The sequence below is a fragment of the Delphinus delphis genome, chromosome 1 (genome assembly GCF_949987515.2).
Source record: "Delphinus delphis chromosome 1, mDelDel1.2, whole genome shotgun sequence".
In the NCBI taxonomy this organism is placed as follows: domain Eukaryota; kingdom Metazoa; phylum Chordata; class Mammalia; order Artiodactyla; family Delphinidae; genus Delphinus; species Delphinus delphis.
Genome location: NC_082683.1, coordinates 125,371,240 through 125,394,004, shown reverse-complemented (window position 1 = coordinate 125,394,004; position 22,765 = coordinate 125,371,240). Strand labels below are relative to the sequence as shown.

The 22,765-nt window shown below is 34.9% G+C and overlaps 1 protein-coding gene across 3 annotated transcripts in view; it reads left to right on the top strand.

The window, feature by feature from the left end:
- NME7 (NME/NM23 family member 7) overlaps positions 1-22,765 on the top strand; it is a 263,043-nt gene that overhangs the window by 91,358 nt on the left and 148,920 nt on the right. For all 3 annotated transcript variants that reach the window (XM_060033650.2, XM_060033658.2, XM_060033644.2), the window contains 2 exons: positions 16,624-16,688; positions 19,559-19,627. In XM_060033650.2, coding sequence (XP_059889633.1) covers positions 16,624-16,688; positions 19,559-19,627 — 134 coding nt within the window. The remainder of the gene's footprint in view (positions 1-16,623; positions 16,689-19,558; positions 19,628-22,765) is intronic.

Sequence of the window (22,765 nt, the reverse complement as noted above, 5' to 3'; positions counted from 1 at the left end):
TTAACAGAAGTAATATACGTTACATAAAATATAGGAATACAGAAAAATGTTTGTTTTAAAAATCACTTCTACCATTCAGAGATTCTGTTTACAATGTGGCATGTTCTTCCTTCTCTGTCAAACAGCTGAACACAACAATATGGATGAATTTCACATCTTGAAGTTGAACAAAATAAGACATAGAAAGTTAGAAGCCGTATGATGCTATTCATAAGTTTAAATATAGGCAAAAGTCAACTATGTTTTTCAAGAATGCATATGTAGGTAGTAAAGAAAAAAGAAATACATGGAAAAAGTTATTCCAAAGTCAGGTAGTCTTTGAGAGGAGAGAGGGTGATGATTGGAGAGGCACACACAGAGGGCTTCTAGGGTCCTGGCAATGTTCTTATTTTTTTTTTTTTTTTGACCTGAGTGGAGGTTACCATATATGTTCACTTTAATATTATAAAACTGAGCATATCTGTTATATATTTTACCATAAAACATATACATTTTATATTTTACAGTAAATATTTAGAAATTGGGCAAGGCATAGAATAGATGGTATAGTACGTTCTTATTTCCTTAAAAACAAAAAGGCCATATCCATATATTTGTACATATGTTGAATATTTCTAGAAGAATATATAAGAAATTACTGACAGTGATTTCCCCTAAGAAGAAAAACTGAGATTCTGGGATGGGAGGGAGATTTACTTTCACCATATACCCTTTTTCTTCCATTTTGCATGTTTTCCAGTGAGGAATGCTCTTAAAAATTATGTGAGAGAGGGTAGGGGAAATTAAGACCAAAAAGTCAAAACTTGAGAATTTAATACCTTTATGACTTCCTTTTTAAGATGATGCAGGTTCGGTGTAGAAGGATTAAGGAAGAATTGGACTGAAAATTAAAATCATAAGCTTTTCAGATAACATTCCCCTTGTTCATGGCCAGGAGAATGGTTATTGTGATATTCTCTTGTCCTCAGAGATCTTGCTCCCAGTCATGGTTCTCGGACTTTAGTGAGCATCCATATCACTGGATCTGGATTGTTAAAATACACATTCCTGGGCTATACCTTCAGAGTGTCTGACTCGGTACGTCTGCATTTCTAATAAGTTCCCAGGTCAGGACAATGCTGCTTATGCAGGGATCACATTTTGAGAACCACTAGATGGCAAAGCTGCCCCCTACATAAGGACATGCTGGAAAATAGAACAAAAATGGAGGCCCATACCCAGTGCATACAGCATGTGCTTCCAGCAGACGAGGAGTAAGAGTTATATAAAATTTGTGGCCCATGTTGTGGCATTACGTCTGTTTTTAAGCCTGTGAGTGACAATGTAGGTCTTGCCAGCTGAGGAAATCAGAGCCATTTAAAATCAACAGAAGAAACCATGTTCTTGTAGTAAGATGTCTAAATTTGTGATCTCCTTAACTGTGACTTTGGATAACTGGAATAAAGAAAATAAATGTTCATAATTTTGAAAATTGTGCAAAAGACAAGCTTTGAGAATCTTTTTCTTTATATGTCTTTAAAAAAAAGATACAAAACAACAGAACTAATTTTAAGAAAGGGAAAAGATTTACTTTGTTTTGTTCATGTTAGAGTTTATGGATCCATGGTTTTGGTTTACTTTTTCAGTCTTTTTCACTGTGCTTCCCTATAAAACTAACAGATTTCCATTGATGAGTTATAACATGTATAGCACTTGTATAATTCATGAAAATCTCCTGCAAACATGAAGTCAACTTCCAGTGGGACTTGTGCTTACTCCACCCTCCAGAAGAGGGGCTGGCCTATTTTAAAATTAGGAAGGATCTCCCCCTACCTAGAAGTTGGCAGTATCCTGTGCTGTAAAAACATAACATTGCTTTGTGATTGTGTGATTAACTTGTTTTCCGTGGTAACCTGGCATTAACTTTGGGCTTCTGATGACCTATTTGCCTAGTACTAAATTTTCACTTTCTCCCTTGTCATCCTGGTACCCTATTATGTTTTTCCTGGACTGTGCTTGTTTTAAAATTGTGCTCTTATTTCAGCCATGCTAGCTGTTCTTGGCTTCCTTTGCTATGCTGAGCCCATCCTTGTCTTCCCAGTAAGGAGGGGTTATTGATGGCCTTTTCCTGGAGATTTTAGATGCTGTGGGTCTTCTCTGTTGCTCCTGCATTGGTGTGGAGCCTGCCTTTACTATTTTCTACTCACTTAATTACGTTATGATGAATTTTAATATACCAAGTTACCATATTGTGGGTACATCTGTAAAGCTATATTGGTTACTCTTTTTATTGCTTTGTAAGGAATTACAGATTGTGGTTGTTAGGACATTGGTAAGGAAAATGTGCATTTTAGATCTGGGTGTGTGGTGCAAGTGCAGAATCAGAAATGCTATTAGATGAATTAGGTCTATATTTTATAAGCCTACTTGCTACTGGAATAAATTATGATCAGCTAATGAATTAATTTGAGATCCTTTAAGACTTAAGTGCCTTACTAGCTCTCAGTTTAACACTAATTCTGCTGAATCCAAACTCTCATCTGCAATTGATTTAATGTGATTCTACAATATTTTTGCTTACTAGCCAGCAAAAAATCGTAACGGACATTTGAAGCCAAACTGATCTGTGGGTTTATCTTTTCATCGGATTAAAAATTACTGGAAGATTGTCAGTGAAGTGGTATTGCCTAGTAACATATTGCTGTCTAGGAAACAGAAAGCTTTTCCACCTGGCTTTTATGCCTAAATTGATTTGTTATGCATGTTTGCTAGGATTAGTACTAAATTCCTTCTGTTGAATTCAGTAATGTTTGTGATTTGTTTTGTATTTTGGCATTGAACATTAAACTCTTAAACTCTTATAATCTCTAGCTTTAACTTGGCTTTACACTAATTACATTTTAATGACACACCAGCCCTATTTTTTAGTTAAAATGTCTTTTATTTCATTAGATTTAAATTTTAAAAGAAATCAGATTTCTCCAATTTGATTTAAATTGGTTATTAATATTAAACACAACATCTGTTTATGTATAGTTCATGCATTCTTGGCTGTATCAAGATTAAAACTTTTCTTTCACAGATCCTACCGAAGTAAAATGCAAGATTTCTTTTTGACACTTCTTAATCCGCCATTTTTTTATCTCACCCACCCCTATTTAGTATCAGTATTGTGGAGCGTATCATCCAGGTTGTGATGAGTTGTCTTGTACAACAGACTGGCTGCTTTTTCTTTTTTAATTGGAGTACAGTTGATTTACAATGTTGTGTTAGTTTCAGGTGTACAGCAAAGTGAATCAGCCATACATATACATATATCCACTTTCTTCTAGACTCCATTCCCATATAGGTCACTGCAGAGAGCCAAATAAAGTTCCCTGTGTTATACAGTAGGTTCTCATTAGTTATCTTTTATATATAGTGGTGTGTATATGTCAATCCCAGTCTCCCAATTTATGTCTCCCCTCTTTCCCCCTTGATAACCATTAGTTTGTTTTCTACATCTGTGACTCAATTTCTGTTTTGTACATAAGTTCATTTGTACCATTTTTTAAGATTCCACATATAAGTGATATCATATGATATTTGTCTTTCTCTGACTTCTCTGACAATCTCTAGGTCCATCCATGTTGCTGCAAATGGCATTATTTTATTATATATGTACCACATCTTCTTTATCCATTCCTCTGTTGATGGACATAGTCCATGTCTTGGCTATTGTAAATAGTGCTGCAATGAACATTGGGGTGCGTGTATCTTTTTGAATTATGGTTTTCTCCAGGTATATGCCCAGGAGTGGGATTGCTGGATCATATGGTAGCTCTATTTTTAGTTTTTTAAGGAACCTCCATACTGTTCTCCATAGTGACTGTACCAATTTACATTCCCATCAATATCACCTCTCACCAGTCAGAACGCCATCATCAAAAAATCTACAAACATTAAATGCTGGAGAGGGTGTGGAGAAAAGGGAACACTCCTACACTGGCTGCTTCTTTAATGTTGAGTTTTGTAAGTTGTTTTGCTCACCAAAATGTCCTTTTCATGGGCACTCATTTCTTTGAATAAGGTCTTGTTTTTGGATGTTTATACCTTATTATTGCAAGGAGTAAGTTTAACATTCATAGTAAAGGTGTTTTTCAGGCTTTTCCACAGTATAAGGGTGGGTTCATTGGCTGCAAGGTTGCTTTCAAGTGTACAGTTTACTGTAGAGTATAGAGATTATAATATCAAGGGAAGATATCACAACTCCAGGAAAGACCTTAACATCAGAATAAGTTATTTCTACAGAAAATATTTTTTGGTGGCAAAATTGAAACTACTAGATTATTAAACGTGAAAACCAATTTTGTCATAATTTTGAAGAATATTGTCCATTTACCTTGTTAACAACTTAACTTTGCTCTTAACTATTTTCTCTCTATAAAACAGTTTTCTAGAACTACAAACAAATAGTAAAATGATCAATTGTTTCCTGTCTTTTTTCATTCAAATTTGTTAAGCTTCAAAATGGTAAGAAGGAAGGAAACCTTAAATTGAAAAATCAATAAGTTGGGTGATGATCTTCTGAACAATCCAAAATTTACTAGATAAAAATTCTATATTCTTCTGTTACTGGTTTTACATTATATATTCAGAAGATCAAAAAATATAAGTAGCACACATAAATAAATGTTTTTTTTGTATATTGTAGGAGAGGCAAACTCTTAGTTTTTTTGGCTGGGCATGAGAATTAAATTGACATGAGACAGATAGATCAACAGGAGAAAAGCATACAAATTTATGTAATACAAGTTTCTAATACAAGTTTTCCTTCGTAAGGAAATGAAGACCCAAAGAAATAGAGAAAACCTACTTGCTTTTGTATTAGGTTGAAAAAAAAGAGAGACAATAGTGCCTATTGTGGAGAAGTGACTAAACTATGTGGGGAGATTAAAGGAAAATAAGAATTATTTTAACAAGGTCTGTTTGTATAGAATTCTCTTGATCTCAACTTCTTATCCTTAGTGATGAGAATGTTGCTTTCCTTCTGGCATAGGGAGGACAACTTTCTTATGGGAATTTTATCTCACTTTTAAGAAAAGGAAGGAAGGTCAGTGTTTTTCTTGTATACGCTGCCTTAAGTCAAAATAGTATACCAGAGCAACATATTTTGGGGTGGTATGTTCTGAACTCTTTAATATACATGAATTATTTAATTGAATGATCTATACAAACCAATTAAATATTTTGCCTATTTTATTGTAATCTAACAATCTCAGATCATCGGGGGCAAGCACAACTGTGTTTAAAATTCAGTTCTGTTACTTACTAGCTATTTGGGCATGTTGTTTTAACCTTTTAGTAGAGAAAGTAAACATCTATAAAATGAACATTATAATAGTACTTTCTTCATAGGGCTGTTCTGAGGATTGCAGGAATAATATGACTAGCATGTACAATACACACGAGAGAGAAGACTAGCTGTTCTTCCTAAATTTGTTCTTCTACAGTGTAGGCTTGTTTCTGATAAGTGACTGTCCTGTCAGAGACTGTATTTCCTAACTTTCCTTGTACGGCCATGTCACTGGGTTTATTGGAAAGGCTATCTCTCTTTCACTGAATTGCTCTTGTACCTTTATCAAAAATCAGCAGGGCATATTCATTTTTGGTTTTCTCTTCTGCTCCATTGATCTATGTGTGTGCCACTCTGCCAGTACTACACAGTCTTGATTACTATAGCTACCTAATATGTCAGGAAATTGGGTAGATTGACTTTTCCTACCTTTTTTTGGAAATTGTTTGTTATTCTAGTTCCTTTATTTTTCCTTGTAATATTAAAATAATCTTGTCTAGGGAGTTCCCTGGTGACCTGGTGGTTAGGATTCTGGGCTTTCACTGCAGGGGCCTGGGTTCAGTTCAGGGTCGGGGAACTGAGATCCCACAAGCCATGCAGCACGGCCAAAAAAAAAAGAAAAAAGAAAATCTTGTCTGTATTTACAAAATATCTTGCTGGGATTTTGATAGGAATTGTGCCAAACCCATTTATCAATTTGAGGACAACTGACATCTGTACTATGTTAATTTCCAAATCATGGATACTATATGACTCTCCATTTATTTAGGTCTTCCATCCAGCATTTTGTAGTTTTCATATACAAGTCCTGTGCAAGTTCTGTTAGATTAACACCTAGTAATTTTTTTCTTTTTGAGCTATTTATAAATGGCATTATACTTTTAATTTCAGTGTCCACTTATTTATTTCTAATATATAGATAATTAATTGATTGTTGTATGTTTATCTTATGTCCTGCAACCTTGCTGAAATCTGTCATTAGTTCTAGAATATTTTTTATAGTTTATTTTCTTTTTTTAGATAATTATGTCATATGCAAATGAAGAGATTTATATTTCTTCCATTCTGATCTGCTTGCCCCTTCTCTTCCCATTTTCCTTTCCCTTTCCTTCCCCTCTCCCCTCCCATCTCCTCCCCTTTCCTCCCTTCCCTTCCTCTCACCTTCTCTTCTTCTTGCCTTATTGCAGGAGCTTGAACTTCCAGCACTGTATTAAATAAGAGCAATGAGAATGGACATTCTTGTCTTTCATTGTTAGGCATAATGTTAGCTGCAGTGGTTTTATTGTTGTTGTTTTGTTTTTGTTTTTGTAGATGCTCTTTATGAAGTTCAGGAAGTTCCCATCTATTCCTGTTTTCTTCTAAGAGTTTTGATCATGAATGGGTGTTAAATTATTTTGAATGTTTTTTCTGCATCAATTGATATGATTGTGTGATTTTTCTTCCTTAGCCTTTTAATATAGCAGATGACATTGGTATAATACTTGTTGTCCAAAAGAACTATAGTTCTTTTTATATATTGCTGAGTTCTATTTGCTAATATTTTGTTAAGGACTTTGCATCTGTATTCATGAGGGTTATTGATGTGTGTTTTATTTTTGTACTCTGATTTGGATATTAAGGTAATACTAGTTTTATAAAATGAATTGGAATTATCCTATTTATATAAATTTATATTGCACTTTTTAAACCTAACATTGTATTTTGAATTTTTTCTGCATAATTAGATAATCTATGAAAACATAATTTTAAAGTCTGAATAATAGTCAGTTATAGGAATATACTTTTCTTTATCTTTTTGTTGTTTTATTATTTATAATTAAAAATTTTATTATTAATAATTCTGCAGTTAACATTTTCCTATATAAATCCTTGTGAACACCTAAGTTATCCTTAGAATAATTTCAAGAAATTCTTACATCAAATAAAAACATTTTAAAGTTTTTAATATATCCCAATTTATCCTCCAGAAAGAGGATAACAAATATTTCCACAGCTGCATGTCTATGAGAATACCTGCTACATTATATTTTTTTAAAAAATAAATTTATTTATTTTTGGCTGCATTGGGTCTTCATTGCTGTGCGTGGGCTTTCTCTAGTTGCAGCGAGCGGGGGCTACTCTTTGTTGCAGTACGCGGCGTCTCATTGTGGTGGCTTCTCTTGTTGTGGAGCAGGGGCTCTAGGTGCCCAGGCTTCAGTAGTTGTGGCACGCAGTCTCAGTAGTTGTGGCTTGTGGGCTCCAGAGCGCAGGCTCAGTAGTTGTGGTACATGGGCTTAGTTGCTCCGCAGCATGTGGGATCTTCCCGGACCAGGGCTTGAACCCGTGTCCCCTGCATTGCCAGGCAGATTCTCAACCACTGGACCACCAGGGAAGTCCCTATTTCAAAAATTTGATGTAATATATAATATAAAGTGTTATCTTGTCATTTTTCCCCTTGGAGGGGTTTTTACAGGCAAACTTTCTGTTTCAAATTCTGCTTAAAGTTTTACATATTCCTTATGAATCTACAGAAATTGTTTCACTGATGCACACGCTCATCTAAGACAGGGCTCGAGTGCTCTACAAAGTGCACCTCAAATATTTCTAGGGGTTCGTAGTGGGAGAGAGAGGCCTTATTTTGTCAAGTGCTGTGTAAGGACCCCCTTCTTCCTTCTTTTCTTGCTCTGCTTCCCCTAGCTTGTATCGCAATGTTTGCCAGGCACTGCTGGCTTAGACAACAGTGGCTTTCCTTCTCCTGAGAACCGGTGGGTTTGCCAGGCCCTGTTGTGCCTGTAGCTGGGTATTGCCCTGACCCTGTTATCTGCTTCTCATCAGTCATTGCAGCCATCTCATTTGGTGTGACCTGGGCACTAGCATTAGCCTCCTTGTGGTGTACCGGTTACACAGTATTCTCTTTGAAACGAGACATATAAAATGCTTGCATTTTAACAGTACGGCTAAAAATTAAATTCGTGCTCATTCTATAAGCAAAGCTATGCATCCTAACTCAGGCTATTCTTGGCTCTAGTACTACTTACTCTACTGCTGCTGTCATTAGCTAATAGTGCTGTTGTATGCCCCTGACTGTTCTAAGAATTTTACATATACAGACACATTACATCCTCATAAAACTTCTATGAGGTAGGTATTACCATCTTTTATAGACAAGGAAAGAAACTGAGACCATAGAGAGGTTAGGCTGAGATAGGCAAAGGAGGAGTCTCTTCAGACTGGATTATTTACCAGCCCTTACATCTGTGGCCCGGAGAGTAAATTGACACACTTGGTCCCTGGCCAAATATCTCATATGTAGTCATTGTTGATGGTCTTCCTCTCTGTGCCACACTGTGGGAGGTTTTACTCCTCTTTGGCAGCTGTAAAGAAAGAGAGAACAACTCGTTTTCAACTCAAGGTTATTATGAGCAATATAATCCTATTTCAACTCATAAGGGCTGCCTTTCAGTCTAAGTGGCCTTCTTTGCAGGGATGACGATAGGTAACAGAGCCAAATCAAGGCAGATCTGTTAACATTGATTCATTTACCCTGACCAGATACAGGTCAGAGGGAGCAAAAAATGGATTCTCAAAAATATATACTGTACTTCAATTTATGTATTTATTTAAAACTGGAAAAAAATCCATTTTTATTTCCATTTTAAATTCAAGCCAGATTTTCACAGTAACTCTTGGGAGAAGCTTTTCCCAATCCTCAAGACTCTAATAATGTGGCTGCATTCATACCTAAAAAAGCCTTAGACATATTAGCACCTCATTATACCCGCTTGGGTGACCCAGGGTACCTTATGTGGTACCTGGATATCCTGGAGCATATAAGCCTGGTGCCCATTTGTTTTCTTCCAAGTGGTGCAAACCATGTTATGTTAGGAAAACCTTGACTGTCCTTTTTATCTTATTGATACCAGTGAGTGTTAAAGTGCCTGTTTCATTCGATTGCCTTGCAATTTTGTTTCCATTATTTGGTGCAAGTCTATTTTTATTTAAACTGTTAAGTCTGCTATTTCTAAAAATACTGTTTGAACTTCAATGTACCTGAATATTTTATTGTCAGTTACTTTTCTTCCACTCTCCAACCATGATCACTTTATGAACTTTATAGGCAGAAAGAGGGATCTTCTAATCCCAGTTTTTGATCATTTGGCTATTCATAGGATTTTTTTCTGGGATATTTGCTGATTGTAATTCTTTTGTCAGAATCAACACCCATAAGAATACCACAGCTTTCAAAATGTACTGTTTCTTCTTTCTCCACCCTTTCTTCTACAACCTTTCTTTCTCGGGGTACAATGTGTCACCTCCTATATAAAAAATCCTACATAAAAATGGGGGCTTAATGAGGACACTGTTGGTACAACTGGTTGAAACCCAACTTGAATTCCCTATTTGTCTCATTTTAGGGCTGGAAGAAGAATAGGGGTCGAGCTAGGCTTAGGGAGACTTGTTCAACATCCTTGTTCTCTATGGCTTTCATATGTGCTTCTCTTGACTATCAATTTCATGCTTGCAGATTAGCTTTTAACAGCACCTTGAGAGAGAGGTTGGGTTTCCAGCAATGCAAGACTCATATACTTAGAAACACACTGGAAAGAACTTTTTTTTTCCCCCCTGTTCTAGCTAAAAAAAATTCCAGGGAAGGACTCTGATTGGCTTGTGCCAATTCTAGGCCAATTCCTGGGTGAATTATTTTGCCCAGGGAGCAGAGTGCTCTGATTGACCTTGTTTAGGTCTGGTGTCCACCTTTTGACCATTGGCTGAGGCCCATGGTTATAGGGTCACGTAAGAAGATGGCAACTCCCTTTCCAGTCAAATGGTTTAGTTTTCCTAAAAGAGAATGAGGGCTCCCAATTCCAGGAGAAGCAAGAGGTTTTAGAAAGACAAAGTAATAGATGTCTGATATTGATGATTGGATACAGGGTGGACACTTATTAAAAAGGCTTTAGAACAATTCAGGTAAAAGGTATCAGGATATGAACTGAGTATGTGAATGAGTGGAGATGGAGAGGTGATTTGACATTCGAAACATTTAGGTAGCATTCATGGAGTTCTAAGCAAACTATTAAAAAACAAATTAACTATGCAAACACCAGCCAAATAAAATAAGCCATCTGCTTTGTTTGACCCTTTTGAACATGTTTGCTGTGGGGCATGCAATTTTACTTTTTCTTTTGCTACTTCATTTACATAGTTATTGTCATTTGTTCAGTCACCTGAACATTTTCTGTCTAGAACAAAGTAAAGGATTATGGTTATTGACACTTTGTCATTTCAAGCTGTTAAACACAGAACAGGTTTCTTAAATGCCTCTCTGTCCTGCCTCTGCACATAACCAACTGAATATAAAAAAAGCAGTATCCTTGACTCAGGTCTGACTGTTCTTGGCACAATGTCAGTGCTGCTTGGGCTATAACTTTTATTGGTTTATTTGTGAATAGAATTATTCTGTTCAAATGTTACATCCCACAAGTCATAGTTTAATGTGATTATAGGTTTAGAATAGAAATAGATTGTACATTTCTCTTTGTGTTAGTTAATGCATAGGGCTAAATACTACTTTCATATTTAGATCAGGATTCTTTTTTTTTTTAGATCAGGATTCTTATGTAATCATGTAAAATATTTTCTTTATTATAATAAATAAGACCTCTTTTAGGCATCCTTGAGATCAAATCGCATAAGTACTAAGAATTTATTTGCCTTTTAAAATATGTTGACATTTGGACTGATGGTGCAGAAGCAACAGTGGGTAAAACTGCTGGTGTCTTAGAACAAAGCAGGATAGTGGCAGCAGACAGTACTAGTAGTGTGTTTTTAACCATCTTGCATTTGCAGAAAAAAAGCCACTTTCACTTAAGAGTGTCCTTGATGAAACAATAACAATTATTAATTTTATTAATTTTTTACCCTCAAGTCAAAATATTTTTAATATTCTGTGTGAAGAAGTGGGAAGTATACATGAAGCACTTTTGATACATACTGAAATATAATGCTATCTTTAGGAAAAGCACATGTACAGTTGTTTGAATTGTGAGCTGAACTAAATGCCTTTTTCATAGAATACCATTTTTACTTGAAAGAATGACTCACAAACTATGGTCATTCAGATATGGATATTTGTCTGGCATTTTCTTTAAAATAAGCCTATCATTTAAAAGAAAGGACAACTGACAGTAGTTGTTGCCCAAGAAGAAAATCCAAAAGAAGATAAAATTACAAATAAAAATTAGAGTTAGGAACTTGGAAAACTGTATGCACCACCTTGAACTCAACAGCTTTCCAATACTTAGATTATTCTGATGAAGTTGGTGGTATTTAACAAATGGGATTTTTTTTTTCTTTTGATGTGGTATAATAGAGAGTCAGCATTTGGAAGATCTGCATAACTCAGTGAACTAATATTTTCCAAATGATCAATGTGTATGATATTATAAAATCATGCATGGATAAAAGATTTATACAAGGGCTTCCTTGGTGGTGCAGTGGTTGAGAGTCCACCTGCCGATGCAGGGGACACGGGTTCGTGCCCCGGTCCGGGAGGATCCCACGTGCCGTGGAGCAGCTGGGCCCGTGAGCCATGGCTGCTGGGCCTGCGCATCCAGAGCCTGTGCTCCGCAACGGGAGAGGTCGCAACAGTGAAAGGCCTGCGTACCGCAAAAAAAAAAAAAAAAAAAAAAAAAGGTTTATACAAAGTACAAGATTGAGCAGTGGATTTTAATGCAACAGGGTTAAAAAAAAGGTCGTTGGTAGAAGTTTGAAATTATATGTTGCAGTGAGCTTTTAAGAAACTACCACTTGTCAAGTGAAGAAGAATATATACAATTATATTAAAGGCTATTAAAATACTACACCATTTTCCAACTAAATATACTTTAAGCAAACAACACATAACAGCAGGTTGAAAGTTGAATGCAGCTGCTTTTCATTAAATTAGACATTAGAGATTTTTAAAAATGTAAAACAATATCTCTCTTCTCTGATTTTTTTTATTGTTTTGGAAAATAGTCATTTTTCTCATAAAAATTGTATTTATGTTAAAATGTAAATATTTTTTGTTATATTTAAGTTAATATTTTAAAAATTGCTGTGTAATACAACAAATATTTATCAATATAACCTATTTACATAAAAGTATTTTAGAGTCTTTAATAATTTCTAAGAGCTAAGGGGTCCATGAGACCAAAATGTTTTGGGAACTTCTGGCCTATAGGGTAAAATTCAAACCTCTGTCTGTGGTCCAAAAGTCCTTCTATCAGTGGCTTCTACCACCTCTCCTATGATCTCTTCTGTCTCATTTCCCCTCATCAAAAGAACCATGTTGTTTTACCTCTCTGTACCTTTGCTCAGTGCTCTTTTTGCCATGAATATCCATTTTCTTTTAGCTCTCTGTCTAAAGTACTGTCTCCCAATGCCTCTTGGGACATTTATCTGTGTAATACTGTTTGCCATAAATTCTACTTTATTTGAAATAATATAATCATTACAACTTTCTCATACTTATTGTTTGCATGGTATATATTTTTCCATCCATTTACTTTCAGCCTACCTGTGTCTTCATATTTAAACTTGCTTTCTTATAGATATCATATAATTGGATCTTGTTTTATTAATCCATCTAAAATCTTGGCCTTTACTGATCTCATTTATGAGGGCTCCAGCCTCATGACTTGAGCACCTTCCAAAGGCCCCACCTCCTAATACCATCATATTGGGCTACATATGAAGTTGGTTGGCACACAAAAATTTAAATCATAGCAAGGGGAAAAAGGAGGCAAGCCTTTAACCTGCTACGATTGCAGGTAAATGAAGATTAAATTCTAAGTAAGAGAGATTGTGGTGGGGTAACTGAGACTGAGGGCATAAAGGTAACTGTTCAAAATAATTCAGGGCTTCAGAAGACACTGAGGAAAGACTTAGAAGGTGGACTGATGGTGAGGGTGAGAGGAAAAATGGACCAAGTAGAAAGGAATAAATATATGGGAAAAGATATGAAAAAAGATTGCATATTGGAGGAGGGTGAGTCTATCCAGAGCTGGAATTGAAGCTTACATCAAGGAACCAACCTTTTTCTTTCCTTTTTAAAAGGCTACCTATATCATGAGTATAATCACCTATATGTTTTTCTAATCAATTGCCTTTATTTCTTTTACATTTACCTTGAATTCATTAGGATTAATGTTTGTATGTGGCATGAGGGCAGTATGAACTTTTTCTCTCAAACTGTTAAACCAAAAAATTAAAATTTTTTTCCCTTCTCTAATTTTAATTACTCCTTTACAATTTTCTGGTATTTTCTAATTGTACTCTGAAGAGCTTTAGAGTTTCTCAGACTTGGATCAGTCAGAGAGCTATGACTGTTTTTTCCTTTGGTTATTTCTTTTATTAACTTTGTAATTCAGTGAACAATATTTGTTAACTACCTACTACATGCTAGACACTTTGCTAGTGTCACTGGAGATAAAATGAGTCCTAAAATGAGCACAGCCCTTGCCTCAGGGGGTTATATTGTCTAGTGAGTTTTACATATCAGGCTTTCATATACACGTTTCTGTTTTTCTATTGAAACTTGCAGAAAGACAGTGAGATTTGGAGACCCACTAATTTTGTAACATTGAGCATGTTATTTGTCTTCTCCAAATCTTCATATATTCTCACCTTATGGTGGGATGGTAGCCCCTGTTTTAGTGTATTGCTTTAAGGATTAAGTGGAATAACTTCATATGAAAGGGCTCAGCCCCCAATAATTAATTTACTTTCTTCTTTCCTAACTTTTGTCTATACTTTTCCTATTGATAAAAGACCTGGAATTTTGGTTAACATTCCTGTGTCCTATGCCATCTGAGTGTTTGGTACAGATTACTAATAGGTTATCTAACTTCTCTTTCCTAACACTCTGTTGATATGACTTTCTTTAATATCATCATACCATCTTGCTTAAGCCAAAGGATTTATCTTAGTTCCAAGGTGCTTAATCTCCTTTAATTCTTAACTATCCCTGTATTCTAAGAATTTCCTCCTTCTTTTGATACTAGTGTAATATTTTCCTTCTTTATTCTTTTGCAAGTATCCTTTTACATGTCCCCAACTTTAGATATTTTCTCAAAACTCATTCCTCCCAACTCTTTTTTTGCTTTTGCCCTTCTTTTTGTCAAACAAGTAGTCATCTATTCTCATCACTTCAGCTCTAACCTTCTGTAGCCTCATTATATCTGTCTGTCTATTGGAATACAACCCCATATTACCAATGTAGTATAGGGAGTTTATTCATTCATTCCTTGATGATTTTTATTGCCGTTGGATATACTGTCTTCTCAAATGCTGATTAGCGTTCTGCTCTAAAATTCTGTTTCTATGTCCAGAATCATTCACTTTTTTCTTAATTTGGTTTCTTAGCTTGTTTTCTTCTTAAAAGTGCTATCATTCTTCTAGTTACTTAGGCTCAAAACCTTTATTCCTTCATGTTCACACTCTATGTTCACTTGAGTCTTGTTACTTTAGTCTTGTTACTTTTTGTTTGGAAATATCTTATATTCATTACTTCTTTATTTCTCTACTACTGCCATCCAAGTCTAGTCAGCACAGTAGATGACTTCAACGGCCTTTGCTATTCTTTCTATCCTTTATTCTTTTCTTCAGACCAGCTTGCCCATTATTATTACATTAGTAGTCTTCCTAAAATACTGTATTTATCCTGTATTCTCCTGTTCAACATTTTCAGTGATCCATTTCTTTTGGCAGTGTTTCTTTTTTTTGGCAGTGTTTCTTTTGAAGGAAAAATTTTCTCATGGATTCCCAGTGTTGACATTAAAATATCTTAATTATAATGTAACTTAAATATACAACTAAATATAAACTCTTGCACATAAAATTGTATAACTAAAACAGTTTACAAATTCATTACAAACAAAACTATAAAATGGATAAAATTTAAGTTAACATTAATGTGACAAAAGATGTTTGCTGAAATGTAATCAGTAAGCTCAACATGAATATGGTACTAAGTGCTCTGAGTTTGGCACAGGCCTATTCTACTCTTTTATTTTTTTAATTAATTAATTAATTAATTAAGTTGCACTGGGTCTTAGTTGCAGCAGGTGGGCTCCTTAGTTGCGGCATGCAAAAAACTCTTAGTTGCAGCATGCGTGTGGGATCTGGTTCCCTGACCAGGGATCGAACCCGGGCCCCCTGCATTGGGAGCTTGAAGTCTTAACCACTGCACCACTGGGCCTATTCTACTCTTGAAACTTCTGAGAAACCTTTGTTTCTACAGCATATTATGGTATCATTTGGCCTTCACTTGGTACAAACATCATTTAAGAAATAGATCTGTCCTTGTCTTTTTTTTCTTTTTTTCATCAGCCAGCTACAATTAAAATAGCCTGTTTGGCAGCAGTAAGATAGTAAATAAAAATGCACATTCGGGCACTGATACTACTTGTTTTTTGGGGGTTATTAGGTGAACATCAAGATGATCCAGAATATGGAGTGTGTGTGTGTGTGTGTGTGTGTGTGTGTGTGTGTGTGTGTGTGTGTGTATGTATGAGAGAGAGAGAGAGAGAGAGAATTTTAGTTCACTTGAAAAAAAGAAACTTAGGAGATTTTTATAGAAGACTAATGGAATCTAAAAAATCAGTTCTAGACCTCCAGAGTCTACAAACACCATTATAAATGTTGCTATTCGTGGGATAAAGACCAAATTCCTCATGTTGCTATCTAAGGCCTTTATCAATTTGGATTAAATCTCTTTTCCTTTTTTATCTTTTTCTTTTTTGACTTCTTACTATTCTGTACACATATTCACATTTTTCCCAGAATTATGCCTTGTCTCTTTTTATACCTCTGTCCCTATATAATGCCATCTACCTATAGCCTTTAAGGGCCAGTTCATGCTCTCATATCCCCTTGAAGCTTCTGTTCCCCTCTTCAGTTATAATTTGATATTTCTCCTTCTTTGAACTGCTCCTGTGAACTCCTTCTGTATCTGGTACTTGAACATTTCATTTTTTTTGGTAATATTACTTTAATTGTTTGATTTTCATATTCTTTACATCACTAGCCCTCAGGGTCCTTACAGGCAATAGTAACTTAAAAGTTTTTTGCATAATCTTCAAGATCATTGTTGGTATTCCTGAAGCACTTTACTAAGTGAATCAAATGGGATTACAGTATTAGGGGTTTATTAGTTTCCCTCAGAAATATGTGATTCCTTCCTATAGAATGTAAGCAAAGTAATTTGATATAGAAAATTTGCATTTCTCTAAAACTAAAATGCCTTAGAAATTTTATATTTTTTGCACTCATTTGTTCTGTATTTTCAGGACTGCTGGGAAAGATTCTGATGGCTATCCGAGATGCAGGTTTTGAAATTTCAGCTATGCAGATGGTAGGTAGTTTGCAATGGGTCATAACTTACTGAGGAACTGTGTTTTTTTTTGAAGTATGCTTGAAAATTTTTTACACTGAATTTTCTCTGTGTATTTGTGAACTCAATGCATTAAAAATAAAAAGATATATTTGTTGAACTTGATAACCTTACAGTAAAAAATATTTTTGAACTGACTTTACCTATATAATCTCTCACTAAGAGAACTAATATTCTAATGGTACATCTAATTTAAGCTTATAAAGCAGGTTTATGTAATTCCTGGAACTTTAGTTGCAAAATAAATGCAGACTGAAACAATACATTTAGTTCCTCCAAACAAAATATAGAATTAAGCTAAGTAGTTATAATGAATTTTCTGTTGTCTGGATTTGTGACTAAGAAGAGAGTCAATTCAGATCTTTCCCAGGACCTTTGCTGGTTTCTGGAGTTTCCCTCAGGATCTTCTTTGGAGTTAGCACATTTCAGCCCCTCTCTTGGCAGTCATACCACTGGATCTCCGGAGCCCACAATCATTCAAAATTGCCCTGCTGGCACATTTCTAGGAAACCCTTCACTGAAGAAACAATATTAATTTCTATAGAGTCCCTCTATATCTTTGTGCTATACTTATCAGTGCATTTGATGATAAATTGGGCACAAATTATTATAGGAATCAAATAATTTACATTTTACAATTGTTTTTTGTTTTTGTTTCATTTTTCCTCTTTTTTTTTGCATTAATGGGGATTTTTTTAATGATTCCATTTTATTTCCACTATCGATTTATTACTTATACCTCTAAAAATTTTTTTAGTGTTGTTTTAGGGTTTAAAATCATCTTTAATTAGTCTGTCTTTACATTTTACAATTTTTGAAGGCCAGAAAGTTTGCATTATTATGACAGTGAAATGCCAGTTTTGGAAAGAATTTTCTTACCAATATAATTTATTTGCTCTTTTTCTGAAAAGGAACTGCTTTTGATTTCTATGAAGTCTTAGGATCACCCAAAATCAGAGGTCAGGACACTAACTGAGGTTCTGCCTATTTTGTATCCCAGATTGGTGGGAACGTTAATAAGCTGAGAAAAGATCAGAAATATCAGCTAGTTTACAGAGTTATCAGGCACAACTTGGAGACTGATGAGGAAGTTAATAATTGAAGAATCTTAGCCAGGACTATAATGAAATTGTTAGCCAAAACGTTCTCAAAGTATTAGCTTGATGATGTAGTCGCAGGGTTATAGGACCCAAGCCTCCTTAAGTAGTAATCCTTGTGGAAATTTTAGAATTAATCATTGATCTAACTCTAGGCCTACAACCTAGAATAGTGATTGTCCATAGTAGGTGCTCAGTGAAAAAAAATAATTAAAAAAAAAGAATCAATTGAACTTACGGGGGAGGCATGGTAGTTTAGTGGCAATCGTGTTGTGATTTTTGGAATCAGAAAGCTCTATTTCTGAATCATGTGTCTTCTGCTTTCTAGGTATGTGAACTTGGCCAGATTTTAAGCATTCTTATCTTCAGTTTTCTCAGCTAGGCAATGAGAATATTATTTGCCTCAATGGATTATTTCATGGAATAAATGAAATAACCCTACACAATACTTTGTAGAATTTCCAGTACAAGTTACTAAGTATTTAATAAATTATATTTTCTGTTATTATTTTATGGTATTAGTAATATAAGAATTTGTATGAATATCAAATAATATACTGAAATCAAACAAAATTCCCTCCCTGTAATAGTTATGTTGCCTATGAAAATTAATCTTCCTAGTTTGAACTATTGTCTTGGTAGACAGAAACTTCTTAGTGATCTTCAATCCTGGCAACAATAAAGAAGCAAAGTAGGGAGGAAAACAAAATTGGGAAATCTGAGGCTATTTTTTAAAAATTTAAGGTTCTGGTTCTTGAGATGGTAGAACTTAATGAAATTTTATTTCTAAGTTTGAATCCAGCCTGGATAAGAATGACTCATGTAGGTTTACCTTATTAGCATATTCTGACAATTCTTTTTGAAGAGGAGTGGGATTTCCAGATGAATGGTGTCAGTGCTTTATTATGAGCCAGACTAGGGATTTTTCTGAATGCTTGGGAGGAAAAGGGTATTATTTCCAGCCCCCTCTACAAAATTTGAAGAACTTTTCTTTAGTAATATTTCTTTAAAAAATTTTTTTTAATTTATTTTTATTTATTCATTTATTTTTACACCTTTATTGGAGTATAATTGCTTTACAATGTTGTGTTAGTTTCTGCTGTACAACAAAGCAAATCAGCTATATGTATAAATATATCCCCATATCCCCTCCCTCCCACCCTCCCTATCCCACCCCTCTAGGTCGTCACAAAGCATCGAGCTGATCTCCCTGTGCTTCTTATTTGTGCCACTAATCTATCGATAAACAACATTACATTGTATAGATACATAAGTCGTTTCTGTACCAGGAATGAGGTTTTATTCAGCGAGGTAGAGTGTAGTGGTTGAGAGTATGGTCAGTGAGATCAGACTGCTTAAGATGGAATGCCAAGTACTGAAGGCTACATAACCCCTCTGAGTCTTCACCTCATCTGTAAATGGGGGCTATTAACATTACTTACCTTGTAGGGTGATTTTTACGATTAACTGAGATGATGTACCTACAGGACCTAGAACAATGCTTGATATATTTAAGTACTCAAATGTTATAAATAATTTTTTATTTTTAATAAATAATTTGTTATTGATGATCTGAACTTTAACACTTCAACACTTTTTCTTCAAAGACTGTTTAATTTGTTCAAGGTTTACATTTTAAAGGAAATATATCCAAGAGATCATAAATGTTGAGTGCTAAGTGTGGCTCATTCTATTGTGTTGGTTGGCTTATGTTTTGTTTTTTTTTAAATATAGTTCAACATGGATCGAGTTAATGTTGAAGAGTTTTATGAAATTTATAAAGGAGTCGTGTCTGAGTATAACGTAAGTATCAAAATACATGTAAAGCATTGGTACTGAAAACAACTTGTGTATCTCAAATCTTGTAGATCTCAGTATAATTTATAATCATGAAAGTATTGCTTGAAGTATTCATGATTCTGCCAATTGCCAACTGATCATACCAGTGACTGAGGCATTTTTTATCCCTCAGAGCCACTGGGTCAGTTTTAAAAATATGATCCTATTTCATTTATGAAACAAAAATATACAGGAATCAAAAAAACACTTTGCTGAGATATTGACACATTTTGATATTATCTATGAACATTATAAAATTCTCAAGGTGGAAGACTGTCCAAAATGCTTTAAAAAGTTGAGAGCAAATAGTTCTTAATGTAACTTCATAGCGGTAGTTAGTGTCTACTTAATGCTACAAATGCAGATAGAATCATCTGACAATGTGATAGAGACTGAAGAAATGGTTAGACTTAAAGGGAGTTGTTTAGAGGGCAGTGAAATTCATTCTTGAAAACAAGACTATATTCAGATAAACTGAATGTTGTTTCTTAAAATAATACATGATAGATATTTAATCAAAGTTAGTTTCTTTCGCCTTTTATCAAATTAGATACGTTTGTGCTGGTGGCCTGCCTCATCCCCCACATTATTTTATAGAGAATTTTGGCTTTTTTTTTGCATAAAGTTCACTATTCCTGACAATGAAACTAGATTCCCTTCTCCTCACTTCTCTATGCCCTTTCCTTTCAACCTACTTTAAGAAATGACCTGAGCCTTTGTCTTATTTAGCCCTACATAGTAAAGACCAATAATGAGATATTATATTTTGCATTCGGCATACTGGTAGTGATCCACCCTTCTTTAGAGGAACCAGTGTTCTTTTGCTGTAGGTTATCGAACTTTAATCTTGTTAGCTTCCTGATTTTAGAGTTATGCTCTTTCTTTTCTTAAATGGAAGAAATTTTAAAATGTGTTCTTATTTTTTTATTAATTTATTTTAAAATTTTTAAAATTTTCATTTTATATTGGAATATAGTTGATTTACAATGTGGTGTCAGTTTCAGGTATACAGCAAAGTGATTCAGTTATACATATACATATATCTATTCTTGTCCAGATTCTTTTCCCATTCAGGTTATTACAGAATATTGAGTAGAGTTCCCTGAGCTATAAAATAAGTCCTTGTTGGTTATCTATTTTATATATTGTAGTGTGTGTATATGTTAATCCCAAATTCCTAATTTATCTCTCCCCCCACCCCCCCGCCGTTTCCCTTTCGGTAACAGTAACTGTATTTTCTAAATCTGTGAGTCTGTTTCTGTTTTGTAAGGAAGTTCATTTGTATCATTTTTTTAGATTCCACATATAAGTGATATCATACGATGTTTGTCTTTTTCTGTCTGACTATGCTACAATTTTTGATGACAATTTGTATGCTTTCAATTAAATTTATTACCTCATCTCAAATTCTTAGGGCTTATGAATTTAGCTATTACCTATTATTTTTATTTTTTTAAACATCTCTATTGGAGTATAATTGCTTTACAATGGTGTGTTAGTTTCTGCTGTATAACAAAGTGAATCAGCTATATGTATACATATATCCCCATATCCCCTCCCTCTTGAGTCTCCCTCCCACCCTCCCTAGCCAACGACTCTAGGAGGACACAAAGCCCAAGCTGATCTCCCTGTGCTATGCGGCTGCTTCCCACTAGCTATCTATTTTACATTTGGTAGTGTATCTATGTCCATGCCACTTTCTAACTTCGTCCCAGCTTACACTTACCCCTCCCTGTGTCTTCAAGTCCATTCTCTACATCTGTGTCTTTATTCCTGTCCTGCCCCTACGTTCTTCAGAACCTTTTTTTTTTTTTTAGATTGCATATATATGTGTTATCATATGGTATTTGTTTTTCTCTTTCTGACTGACTTCACTCTATATGACAGTCTCTAGGTCCATCCACCTCACTACAAATAACTCAATTTCGTTTCTTTTTATGGCTGAGTAATACTCCATTGCATATATGTGCCACATCTCCTTTATCCATTCATCTGTCGATGGACACTTAGGTTGCTTCCATGTCCTGGCTATTGTAAATAGAGCTGCAGGGAACACTGTGGTACATGACTCTTTTTAAATTATGGTTTTCTCAGGGTATATGCCCAGTAGTGGGATTGCTGGGTCATATGGTAGTTCTATTTTTAGGTTTTTAAGAACTATACTGTTCTCCATAGTGGCTGTATCAATTTACATTCCCACCAACAGTGCAAGAGAGTTCACTTTTCTCCACATCCTCTCCAGCATTTATTGTTTGTAAATTTTTTGATGATGGCCATTCTGACTGGTGTGAGGTAATAGCTCACTGTAGTTTTGATTTGCATTTCTCTAATGATTAGTGATGTTGAGCATCCTTTCATGTGTTTGTTGGCAGTCTGTATATCTTCTGCCCATTTTTGGATTGGGTTGTTTGTTTTTTTGATGTTGAGCTGCATGAGCTGCTTGTAAATTCTGGAGATTAATCCTTTGTCGTTGCTTCATTTGCAAATATTTTCTCCCATTCTGAGGGTTGTCTTTTTGTCTTGTTTATGATGTCCTTTGCTGTGCAAAAGCTTTTAGGGTTCATTAGGTCCCGGTTTTAGTTTTGTTTTTATTTCCATTTCTCTAGGGGGTAGGTCAAAAAGAATCTTGCTGTGATTTATGTCAAAGAGTGTTCTGCCTATGTTTTCCTCTAAGAGTTTTACAGTATCTGGCCTTACATTTAGGGCTTTAAGCCATTTTGAGTTTATTTTTGTGTATGGTGTTAGGGAGTGTTCTAATTTCATTCTTTTACATGTAGCTGTCCAGTTTTCCCAGCACCAATTATTGGAGAGGCTGTCTTTTCTCCATTGTATATTCTTGCCTCCTTTATCAAAAATAAGTGACCATATGTGTGTGGGTTTATCTCTGGGCTTTCTATCCTGTTCCATTGATATATATTTCTGTCTTTGTGCCAGTACCATACTTTCTTGATTAGTGTAGCTTTGTAGTATAGTCTGAAGTCAGGGAGCCTGATTCCTCCAGCTCTGCTTTTCTTTCTCAAAATTGCTTTGTCTATTCAGGGTCTTTTGTGTTTCCATACAAATTGTGAAATTTTTTGTTATAGTTCTGTGAAAGATGCCATT